Source organism: Dromaius novaehollandiae, chromosome Z (assembly GCF_036370855.1).
Source record: "Dromaius novaehollandiae isolate bDroNov1 chromosome Z, bDroNov1.hap1, whole genome shotgun sequence".
Classification (NCBI taxonomy): Eukaryota; Metazoa; Chordata; class Aves; order Casuariiformes; family Dromaiidae; genus Dromaius; species Dromaius novaehollandiae.
The window spans coordinates 6,867,632-6,880,478 of record NC_088132.1 but is presented as its reverse complement, the minus strand read 5'-3'; the positions used below and the strand labels follow the sequence as shown (position 1 = coordinate 6,880,478).

Below are 12,847 nucleotides of genomic sequence, written 5' to 3'. Positions count from 1 at the left end.
ACTGCATCATTTCCAAAATGGCTTAAACAGCCTTAGCAGACTCCTAACTTTGTCCAAAGTTAGGGCAGAGCTGCTGCCACCAGCCCAGGAGAGCAGCAGCGTCCCATGCACAGGAGACACAGCGGGAGCTTCAGTTTCTCACCGTGTCCAGGTGGGTCCGCTGGTGCTTTGCGCGATCGCTGGAGTTGCTGAAGGCCTTCTGGCAGCCGGGGTGCTGGCAGAGGTACGGCTTTTCGCCCGTGTGACTCCTCAAGTGAATCTTGAGATTTTCCAGTCTGGAAAAGGCCTTCTTGCAGCCCTCAAACTAGAAAAGAGAGCGAAATGGTGTTACAGAAAGGCAGGCACAGCAAGCTACGACGACAACCGCCACGAGGAGGGCAAAGGGACTTCCCGAAGCTTCAGCCTGTGACAGCGAGCGCCCTTCCAGCCCTGAGGACACCCCAGCTCCTCCGGGTATTCCTCAGCGTGGGTGTGGTGGATGGACTTGAGCCACTTGGACAACATCGATCCTTCCCGCACGTGGCTGAATAAGGAAACGCTGCACTGCTCCCATTTCACAGGTGGGAACCTGAGACCTGGAGTGACCAGGCCGCTTCGAGCTCAGCAGCTGGGGAAGCTCATCCCAGTTGATTTTCCCAGTAACAAGCTAGAGGTAAAACGGTCTTTGTGGGGTTCCCATGTCCGGTGCTACCAGCCACTCAGCCCTGCACTTGCTGGGGCATCACCAACAGACCTGAACACGTGCATCTCTCAGTGCCAGCTAAACCTACACGGCATCAACAAAAACTGCACAGGGAAATACTAATCTGCATTGCCTTGCTGATGGCACTGCAAAAAGCAAAAACAGAGCCCCCAAAGCCGAGCGTAATCACCTCACACCTATTTGCATCATTACAAATCACTGACCCTCAGTGGATTAAAATGACCTTTGAAATATTACTTCACCTTTCTGCCATAAGTAGATGTATTAGGTACTAAAAATGACAGGCTCATCATTGGAGTCCATCAAAATACGATCTAGTACATATGGGTAACCAATAATCACACAGAATACACCTAATCTACACCTAATCAAGCTACTCATTTACAGAGAAAGGTAAGCGCATGTGAGCAGAACACCAGTTCTTCACCTGTCGCATTCCCATGGCATCCCTTATGTCAGGGGAAACTAAAAACGACCAGTTCTGCTTGACATCAACAATTTTATGTACCTTTGATTTCAGCTGGACTTCAATATTTATGAATGTTAGAAGGACAGGGCTTTATAATTCTACCAGTCAAGATCAATCGACCTTGTTAGTTTCAGCTGCTGCATGTTCCATTGTGCAGCATCTAAGGCATCTGCTGTGTAACATGCAAGTGTGTAGTTCTTGTATACTTGCAGAAATAACACTGCATTAGCAGAGATGTCAAACATTTCCAACATTCTAATGTGAAACTTTCGAGCATTTCTCTTACTACTCAATTAGTTGACAAGAACTGGTCAATTGATGTTGGAATAGCATGAATGAATTTTATTGTATTTTATTTAGTGCATCTATATGTTTAAAAAAACACAGGCTGGAAAACGCTTACATAATCTGATCATAATTAGCATGCAGTTGTTACTAATCAGCATGAAAGAACCCAAAAGAGAGAAAAACAGGTTATAAAATTTTAATCACTTAATTTTAAGCACTTCAGTTTTTTGGAATGATGCAAGAGACAGTTACAATTCCAAAGAATAAACTGCAGGGAGAAGCTGCAGATAAGAAACTATACGTGTCCTCCCAAAAATGCATAACAGAACAAGGGGAGACTGAATTTCTGTAATTGCATTTGTTTATTACACTCTGTAATTGCATTTGTTTATTTTTAGCAACAGAAGAAAAGATAGACTTAATGTTATCCAGGTAACTACAGTCTATAGGAAAATGGATAGAATATTAACTGTGAAGAAGCAATGTTAAAAGTAAATATAAAAGATTAAGAAATGGGACAGCCCAACCCTCACTACAACCTAAATGCAATTTTCTCTTTCACTCTCACACATAAATTTCAGAAAAACTCTCAACCCAAGGAATTTTTTTTAATATCCCACCCTTTTATCTAAAACAAGCCTACAATGCTTCTAAGATTGTCCAGGACTGATCACTAAAAATTCATTTATGCTTATATGTATAGTACTCAGTCTACATGTGTGAAGCTTTTAGTGTACAAGCCAAATATTATGTAAAATTATTTTTACACTTTTGTAAATATTATTAGAAAATACTTGATGATGAATAGAAAAATTTAGGCAGGCACACAGTATCAGGTTCCTCCTACAACTGACTGAATAAAAATAATATACTTTAAAGGAAAAAGTAAAAAATAGAATAAGCACAGAAAACATGAACACCAGAAGAGTGCTGTAAGCAAATGGCATTTGGAAAGGCAAATCCTTCAAGAGTAGCTATGTTAAAGTAATCAGGAAACCTATGGACAGTACTGAAAATCCATGTAGACAAATTATTATTTCTTCCTAAAGTTATAAAAGAACACCCTTCCATTCTAACAGTAACTAAATTAAAATTACAGTAACTAATATACATTTATATGAAATTAATTCTACTATCTCAAGTGACATTCAATTTTACAGAATAGAACTCAGCCCAGTGCAGATGTTCAAAAAGTAGGCCCTCTGTTTCATTTTTTTCTTCACAAATAATTACATAAAACTTGAATCTAAAGAAATACAAAAAAATAAGCATATGTGTTGTAAATAATTGTTTATGTCATTGTAAAATTAGCATTTCATTGAAATGGGATAAAATGTTGAACTGAGCAGAACTGGTGAATGTTACCTTAAAAATTAAAAAATTGTAAATTTTAAAGAATCTGTTACACCCTCTGAAAAGGCCATTCTAGCAAAAAATGGAAACGACAAGCCTGCATTATCAGAAAGACTGTCTTTAGACAATTGTTAATGAACATTAACTCCAAAAAGCAGACTTTTGGAAGTGTTGGGAATCTCTGACACTTAAGATTAACAGAGTGAAAGGTCATTTTTGAGCAACACCGAATACACATTCTTCCCCACTAACTGGATTTCAGTCAAAGTATTCCACATAAGACATGATTACCTATGGGAATAAAAAGTCAAGTGGAAGGCAGTTGTATTTTCAAATGGAAATCTTCATAGTTTCCCAGTTATTAAATATGGCAGAGGAAAAGGATGTAACGCCTTTATTACAATTAGTCACTTAAGTACATGCCATGCATTTGGCATACTGAAGCTATCTAACACTGCTAAATGTATTCCTGGTTAATCCAGATTTTCTGGAAGTATTATGTGGAATTATCTGTGTAATGTTTTCCTAAACTGCAAAGAAGAAATCATAGTTACTTTGTTTTTATTTTTACTGTTGCATGAAAATTGAAACCATTAACTAGCTCATAAAGTCAATTTCCTGCCTCTGTGCTTCCTAATTCGGGAGTTCTCTTTAAAATAGAGTTTTTAATATTTGTATGTTTGTATACACATAAATAAACATACAGTATTCAGCACGCTAGGCAACCATTCCATCAAACATACAATATAGATGTACATAAATCAACCTGCCCAGCACGCAGTGCACTGCTGCATGCAACATACCCATGCAAGCCCTGTGCTGAAGGAGACAACAGCCTTCATGAAATACATCTAGACCTCTACACTTCACGGACAGCATGAGAGTATTTGTGTGAATACTTCAGTGCTCATAGCAGCTATTCAGTGACCAAGAGTTTAAGAAGTTTTAATTGCAAAAGAAGCTGTTTAGATTATCTAGTTTGATCACTTGTGTAACAAAGACCTAAGACCTTGCTCTGATAAGTTACATCTGTCCAAAATCTGATCCATCCACAGGAAAATATCCAGTCTTGATTCAAAAAGTCAATGATAAACAGTCTGGCTTCTTCTTAAGCAAACTATCCCATAATATTATCTATTTTCCTGTCTGAATTTGTTTTATTTCAGTATACAAACATTGTATTTTACTTTGTCTTCTTCTGTTATACTGCTGTGCTATGTAGAGTAAAAGATCTTAGCTATTGTTTGAATGTCACTGAGTCACTTAAGTTTCTCCCAAATAATCTATACATATCAAAATTTGTTGCTTTCTCACTAGAAAATAAGCTTTGTCATACTTTCACAAATACTACTTCTAAAACCACGATGAACAAAACCAAATGCTTTTTTGAAACGTGGACACCAGAGCCAAATTTCATTGTACAAGTAATGTCTCATCGAATACAACACAATATTACTGTCTTATTCTGATCCTCTCACATTAGCCTCTTAATGGCAGTTTGTTATCAATCAGTTATAAACTGTGGTCCTTTGATGTTTTTCAGCATCACTGCATTTGAGGAGATCATCTTCTATTTTTCAAGTGTTACCATTTCAAGGATAAACATTTCCCTAGTCTGTTGCCATGTAGGGGGAAATATTTTAAGGAATACTCCAATTAAGTCATTTCATCACATGTTCCAAAGTGGTTAGGGGAGGTGGGGTTTTTTTAATTTTATTTTGTTATACATAAACTTTCCGATAACCATTAAATTGTAACAGCTGACTACCTGTTTATCACTAGCTGTGCAGTGACCTCCCAAAGTCCCCAAAACAAACCTAAATACTTTAGTGACAGAAAATATTTCAGTCTTCAGCAAAGCAGAATGTATGCTTCAGGCAAGCAGCAGGAGAGACGTCACCCCCAAGGGGCTGCGAGGTAGGGAAAAGACTGGAGGCAAACAACTTCAAGACATCAGCTATCACCCATGGTGGACCAACAGGTGAAGAACTGTCCAAATCCAACAAACTGACTTGGAGGAAATTTACCCAACCCTATGTACACACCTGGGATGAACTAACCAGGCACTTCAGATGCATCCCTGTATGGCTGCAGAATATGACTTTGTTTGGCAGTGTCCTATTCAGCCATGGCCAACCTTCAGTGACACAAAAAGAGACAAAAAAAACTGCTCCCAGAAACTAAGCTACGTATCAGGGGGGAAAATTCACTCCTGACTTTCCGAATTCAGCAAGATAAGAAGTTTCACTCTAGCAAACACCTTTTTTTGTGAGAACGTATCTAAATAACCAAGATCTCTATATTCGATGCCTTTCCTTCGTTAAGTACCATGGGTGTGACTGTTGGTCCAAAGGCACACGGCATCGTAGTGGCATGGGACTGTGCCTCCCTTACTGGGTCCATGCAGGCAGGACATACACAGTTCACATCAGGATTAGCTCTTGCTTTGACAAACCAACATTAATCCTGACTGCGTATGACCATGCAGATATGTCTTCTGTAAAAACTCTTTTAGTCTTTGGAAACAGAGCAAGAAAAATTGCCCCACCATGTGTTGAAAGATCCAGACTGATCTATCAGGGTAAGCATGAGACTGCCTCCTCAAAGAGAGTAAAATTTGGTGCCTGTGCCTCACACCTTGGCTGGATATTGACCTGAGCCCATTTGCAACAGTGAGGCATTGTTTGAGATTGCTTTTCAGTTGCTACTTGACTTGCCTAACCTCGTAATATTCATAAACTGACCATAAACATGAGAAATAAAAATTTTAGATTAAAAGCTTTGGAGAATCTCACTTGAATGAAAATATAAACTGTTTCTGAATTGTAAGTGATTCTGTAATAAACAGCCATGAAAATGGAGGAAATGATATCCATAAAAAGTACAGAAGAAAACATAAATCCAGAGTCCCACACACATTAGGCCCAAACCCAAAACTTTGCATGGTTCAGTAGTCTTGTAATATTTTCTTAAAGATTTATCAGCAGATAAAGGACAATTTAATTACTTAAACTCCTTTTATGTCTATCTGCCAATTAATTTTGAGTATGATATGCTGACCGGGTAGGTTCTGTGCCAGCACCAAGACAGGTGGTATGACAAGGACAAAATATCTTTCCTCAGCTTTGCAGATTATTACAAGAAGAGATATAAAAGCTGTTCTTCATAGGGGCTTCAAACAAGAATGACGCATTTCGAACACTATTTGTCTTTTAAAAACCATTTCCCTTCCTCAACAGCATTAGCAGGAGACATGCAGGAGACATGAGGGCTTTTAAAAAATTGAGAGTAAGACCTCATATCAAAACCTTTGAAATAGCTTATTATTCACCCAGACTCTCCTGCCTGGCAGTCTTGTGAATGACACACATAATCACTGTCAGACGTCACCCAGACTACTGACATCAGGTGCTCACCAACAAGGACACTGCATGCCACAGCTAAGACTTAAAAGCCCAGGTTCATTCCATGTAAAATGAGTGCTGTGTTTTTAACCCTTAAAGCATTTAAACAGGGAAGAAAGTAACAGTCAGAGCGACACTTCACTAGCGTGCAACCATTTCTGTCTGAATGGAGTACATTTTATGACATGCTGATTGATTGTTTCTGTGGATGCACAGTGCTTGTAGAAGGCTATGTTTTTCTCAAAGCTGTGCAAAGGCTGGGATTTTTTTTTTTTCCTGCTTTTAGAGTTAAGCTTATGAAATAATACAGTGCTTTGGAATTATTTGCTCCAGTAACTAGCAATAGGCTAAGCTTATATTTACAGTAGATGATTAAAGTAGATGTTTGTTTGCCAGACCATTCAATGAGCTCCAGAGGTTACTGAAGTCAACACATAATTGCTTTTTTTTTTTTTTTCTTCTCAGAAAGGAAGATTCCCCTCCACTGCAGTATCTCCACTTCAGATATTTCTGGCAGATTCCATAAAAACATTAAAATCCTGCTTTGCATAAGCATGATTACAAACAACAGATAATTACAGACCATGACAAAGCCTGAAGTAAATTGTTACTTGTTTATCTTCTTTGCATTTCCAATTATAAAATAAAAGACATTATAGTCAATAAATAGATTTATGAAAAGTTATTAAAATGAAGTAGATGTAAGATTGCTATTGGAATAGTCAGTGGCTCATATTTTAACAGGTTTTATCTAAGGAGCGCACATATTATTTTGTCTGTGGATAGAATCATGATTAATAAACTATATCCTAATCTGATTTTAATTCTCCAATAATTTTAAGTCTTTGCCTAGATATGTACTGCTGCTATAACTGAAAAAAATGTAAATAAATCAACAGAAATAAGGAGACATTAAAGCAGCAAAAAGTTGCATATTGTTTAGCATATGGAAACTTGAATTGGGCTACTCTTTCAGACAGGTGTACAAGACATGCTAGTCTCCCGTAACCTCTTTAAACAAAATCTCACTTTACCAGTCACACCGTATGCACTCCACTGAGTAATTCTATATGTAGAGAGATTATTTGAGCTAATCAATAAAATGTAACCTTAATCTCCTTTTTAAGGCAATGATTGCTATTCACAGAGGACAGTTATGACAGGACAATGGGAACAGTGGAGCAAAGACCCCATCAAATCACAGTAAAAGTGGATGAGGAAAATGGGTAGGGAACTGTCTCCACCCATGATATTCTCTTTACTTGAGAGCTCTGTTTGCAGATGACCCTTTTTATTTAATATGTTCTTGATAAGAAATGTAACATGCTCATTTCTTCATTTCATTTCAATATTCTGGAGATCTTTCCAGATTTCAGTACTCTGGAGATGTGCACAGCACTGTACCCTCTTACTTTGTAGGTAACCACCATGCCCAGAGATAAAAATACCTCAACTGAAGCAAAGCATGGTACACTGGATGTTATTTATCTCCTGAAATAAAGGTGTCAGAGATTCATTTGCCATAGTAAAGTCTCTTGTTTTCATTAGTTTTAGTAAGCCTGGCCATTTCAGCCTCGGAAGCTATTTCTGTTGCTATAGAGAAGGTAAATATTATGACAAGTCTCTTCAAAAGAAACTATCACTGAAGGCATCAACTGGTACCAATTCAAAAGCCATATGGAACAGAAATTATTAGAACTTGGGAATTCTTTCACTGCTTCCTTTTGGAAGACAGTGCTCCTGATCTTTTCTGTTTTTTCTCCTTTTTCTCTCTTCTTCCCTGTCTTTTCCAACAGATTGTCTTTGATCCTCTTATAACTGAGGCCACCATTCACATTGCTTTTGTTAGTAAAAGTTGACCCAGTTTTAAACCTGTTCACTGTTAAAGCTACTCCTGTTATTACTAAACTCTTCAAAAAAGTCAGTCAGACTTGAGTCTCCTCTCTTACTCCTGCCAGTAAACTCAGAAGAACTAAATATGCTTTGATGAAGGAAAAAAATAGTAATTCACTCACAGGTATTTTTAAAAATATGTGCAGGAAGATATTTTCCTCTCCAGTACAAATCCAAACAGGTAGATACATCTCATCTCCACAGCTGAGATAACATGGTCTCCTGTCAGAGATGTGCTACCGATTGAGACCACAGGCTTTCAGACATGGAGATGAGGGACTATAAAGCATGTTATCACTGGGCAACTTGTGATACATCAGAGTTTTTGCTGTTGTGAATCTCACAAAGTACTAAATTTTGATCTCCATTACACTAGAAGAAAAAAAAGATAGGAATAATGGAGCAGGGATCCTTTTAAACCATAGCACAAAAGGAGAAGAAACCTGAGCAGAAAAAGTTCTTTCTCACCAGAACTCTCTGTCCAAATTTACATTAGAATTGTTCTATTTCCATTCTACGCATAAAAATGCATCCTGTTGGTCAGTACCCAGCCTGTACTGGTGCATGGGCACCTCCCTAGGGGCAGGACATGACTTTTCCATTTGTTCAACTCCATGAGGATCCTCTTTGCCCATTTCTCCAGCCTGTTGAGGTCCCTCTGAATGGCAGTGCAACCAGCTGGTCTATCCGACACTCTTCCCAGACCTGGGAATGAGGCTCTTTCTACCCTCAGCATATGTACACAGGGCCAGCTGCTATCTGGCATACACTCTATTAGTAAACTCCATTTATTTACAGACGCAAAGTTTATTTTTCTTATGGAAATAATTTTTTAGTTTAGAAAAGCCATATGGATCAGTGCCAGTAACAAGATGAAAGAAGTCAGTGTTCCATTTTATCTCTCAAGTGTGTAGCATTTGCTTAAAAAAAATATGCTAGAATATAGTAAAACAAGTCCCTAAACACTAACTTTGTGGCTAAAAATGTTATGCACTTAAGAAAAGTCACCCTGAAAAAAAAAATCTGAATGGCTCCAATTTTGACAAACTGACGCTGATGTCAATAAAAGGGTCTGGTTAAAGAGTTTTTATTAAAGCAAGAGCATAAGGTGTCGTTAATTTGTTACTTGTTTATATAAAGTGCTGTTCAAAGTGCTCGAGACAGAAAAGCACCATATAAATGGGAAGAGGTATCATTACAAAAAAGAAATATGCTTGGTCAAACCTTGACTTGTGTTTAGAGATTCAAGGTTAGTTGGAAAAATCATCATCATCAAACAATACACCGAGAAAGCAACTTTCTCCATTTTAAAGCAAATTTTTACATACCTGTTGCACTGGCATTCTTTTTCTAATGTTTTGCTAAACTGGCTCAATTATATATACCTCCTTGCATGAAGATAATTTTAATTTACATACGTAAAACAGAATACTTCTGATGGTGTGAGGATTACAGTTTTACCAAATAAGCTCACTCTCTTAGGGATACATAGAAGCATAGTGTTCAATTTCAACAACCAAAAACGAGTCTTGGATTTTTTATTATGCAACAACCTCATCAGGGGACAGTATTTTTGGCAAATTTCTTATAATGGAATTATTTTTACATTTTTCTGTCAAGGAGGTAGGGCTTGCCTGCCTCTTACACTCCTGTTGAATCAATCAGAGACTTAAGTCTCCAGATTCTTTTCATGGAGTTTTCACGGTCAGACCATAACATGAAAAAGAACCGGTTTTATTCTACCCTGGAAGAACCAACAGAGATTCCAAAAGGCAGCAAAACCTCTCGATTAATAGTTCTTTTTATTTTTTTCTGTATTTTATGAACTATTTATAAAAAGACGTCTGTGAACCAACCAGACTTATTTATCTGGAAAAGAAATGAGAAGAAAATTAAGATCATGCTATTAGTCTATGACAGAATTAAGGCTAAAGTTAGTATTTTTTGATTTTCAGTCTGCAGTTTGACAAAAAATATATTTTCTTTTACATTTAAAGGAAATATATTAGTAGAGCATTAAATATCAGTCTTACAAACTTTCTTCAATAATATGAGGGAAATTTGACAGCAAACATCCTATACATTGGATGCTTTTGTTTGAGGATTTAATACTTTTTGCTCACTGGGTGATGCAGCTGTTTTACTACGAAACAGAGAAAGGGATTTAGCTGCAGTCTCATAACTACAATGCAGTTTTAGGGCAAAGTCTATCGCTGTACAGTTGCAACATTTCATTTCATAAAAGGTAGTACTTAGCACAGTTAAAGGGGGCTTGGAGGAAAAAGCTGTCCTACAAAATGATCTGTTCACATTAAAAAAAAATCATTTACTCATTTGGATCGATTGCTGAGTCATAAACAGCAGAAATTACATCTGTATAATCAAAACTTTTTAAAATTGAGACTGGCATGTAACCAACTTTAGTATAGTAATTACACATGTCTAATTAAATGAATGTTACAGTCTGTTTTTTCAAAGAAGCTAGCATTTTTCTTTTAAATATCATTTTGAATATTAATATAAATGTATTCCTCAAACATCTATGTGAGAACAGTGGGAAAACATTATTGTTTTTTATACACAAAGGAAACTGAGACCAAAAAAGTAGTGGAAAAGATAGGGTTATACAGTGGGACTGAATACCTACACTTAAGCTGAACAGCCTTACCTCTGTCCATAATAATGTTTTATAATAAACACACAGTGGTTACTAAAATGCAATGGGGCTTGTGGTCCCAAGATAAATCTCCTCTTAAATAAGTTATTCCAAGTTTGCACTTGCACTGCCTTCCAGTGAAAAAGTTTAAGAACATAATCTCTCCATCCTCATAGCTAACAATACTTTGATATCTTCTAAGTGTAATGTTAACTTTGAATTTCCATCTATTTGGGGAATAGACAACATACTCATTAACTATTTCTACCTACATTTCTTAATACTAGCTCTCTACCACACCTATGATTTTTCTGTGAAATTTTAATCCAGATGATTGTACATAAAAAGCAACCAAGAATACATCACCTTGTGATAGTTTTATCTGAAGACATGTAAAGTACACAGATGTAGCACGCATGGCCATATTCATCAGCAATCATCTAATCATCAGCATTTTCTAACACTTTCAAGTGGTTAATTTGGGTTTAAACTTTTATCAAGTTCACTTGAATGGTCCAAGTTATCTGGAATACACTTGTAGTTTTTAAATTCCAGCCCACATACCCCAAAACTAAATAACTAGAAATTAAAAAAATCAAAATCAAATCTAGATTTCCATTTTATGAATTTCAGAAGTTTTAAAACTACTCCACATTACATTTTTTGCATATTTTAAAAGAAGTATGCTATGGCAAAATTAAAAACCAAAGACAGATTTTGAAAGTGTGAAAATGACATTTAGACTTTTCCCCTTGCTTCCCTTTGTTCCCATTGTTTCATTGTTTTCTTCAGTCAGCAGACCTATTTGCTGAATTTGACATGAATCTGTTTATTGCTTTTGCTGCCCCAATAACTGCGTTTCTGAATAAGCAAAGTATTCACCACACTGTTAGCTCAGAAATAGTAACAACAAAAAAACAATAAAAGCAATCCTCTCAGATACCAAAATGGGGCATTCCTTGCCAAACTTTTCTCCTCTCAGAGAAAAGGTGAGAAATAAACAGATTAGCTTTAAATCAGATTAGCTAATGTTTTATTAAAAAGTGTTTAGATTAGAATCTGTAAGGCTACCGAAAAAATACAGAACAGAAACTCCCCAAAAAGTTAATATTCAGCAAAAATGTAACAACTGAAAAGACAGGAAATGCAAAGTATTCAGCAGTCTTAAACATGGGTACTATTGCCAGCCTGTACTACAGCAGTTCTGTCATAACGGCCAGGGCCCAGCTCTGCATTGTTAGAATATGCATCATTTCCACTGAAATCAGTGGGAATTTTGGATATGCAAGGAATGCAGAATTAGTTTCCTAATCCTCAGACCACAGTCAGCGATAATTATGGTGCCTCAACATAACATCGCTAGCTGAACAACTCTCTAGCACCTCATAGGGAACAAACAGTAGGATTCTGATGATTTATTTAAAATATCATACCAAGATCTTGCATTTGCACTCCTTTCTGTAATAAGGATATTAAATTAAGGAACCGAAAGTTTGAAGTGAAATGCATTCTGAGTTGTTTAGCAACATAGCCTTATCTCTCTTCCTCATTTGTCTCCAGTTTGGGAAGAATTCAACAATATGACTTAACATTTAAAACTGCAAGACTCCCCTCCTCTTCTGAGCAGAGCTACTTACTCAGCTCTCTTTTCATGGCAAAGTGCAGGAGAATATTCACCTGACAGTTTAAGAGAGACTGATGGCAAAAAAGAACAGTTGGGGAAAACAAGGCAAAAGTGCTTGTATTGTAATCAGTGGGAGTCCATGGCAGTAACAAACAGGCAAAGGATGTTTCTTTTTTACCCTGCAAGTAATCCATATGCAAATTTCCTGCAACATTCAAAATGGACTTCCCTGCTCAGTAAATGTTTTCTATTCTTGGCTGCTTTGTACTCTCAGCTTTTTCCAATTAGGTCCTGTTTGTTTAGTTAAAAAAAAAAAAGAGCATAAAGAAAGGATTAAGTCCTGCACCTTATGGAGAAAGAACATATATTAGAAATTCTTTTGGAAACTGGAGTATGCATTCTTCATTCTTCCACCCTGCTGGGAAGTGTAATAAGAATAAAGGCAGAAAGAAGCTAT

At 36.9% G+C, this 12,847-nt stretch overlaps 1 protein-coding gene across 1 annotated transcript in view; it reads right to left on the bottom strand.

Moving 5' to 3' along the window:
* Positions 1-12,847, bottom strand: part of GLIS3 (GLIS family zinc finger 3) — a 164,366-nt gene that overhangs the window by 50,026 nt on the left and 101,493 nt on the right. Inside the window, exon 4 of the mRNA XM_064501679.1 lies at positions 143-304. Coding sequence (XP_064357749.1) covers positions 143-304 — 162 coding nt within the window. The remainder of the gene's footprint in view (positions 1-142; positions 305-12,847) is intronic.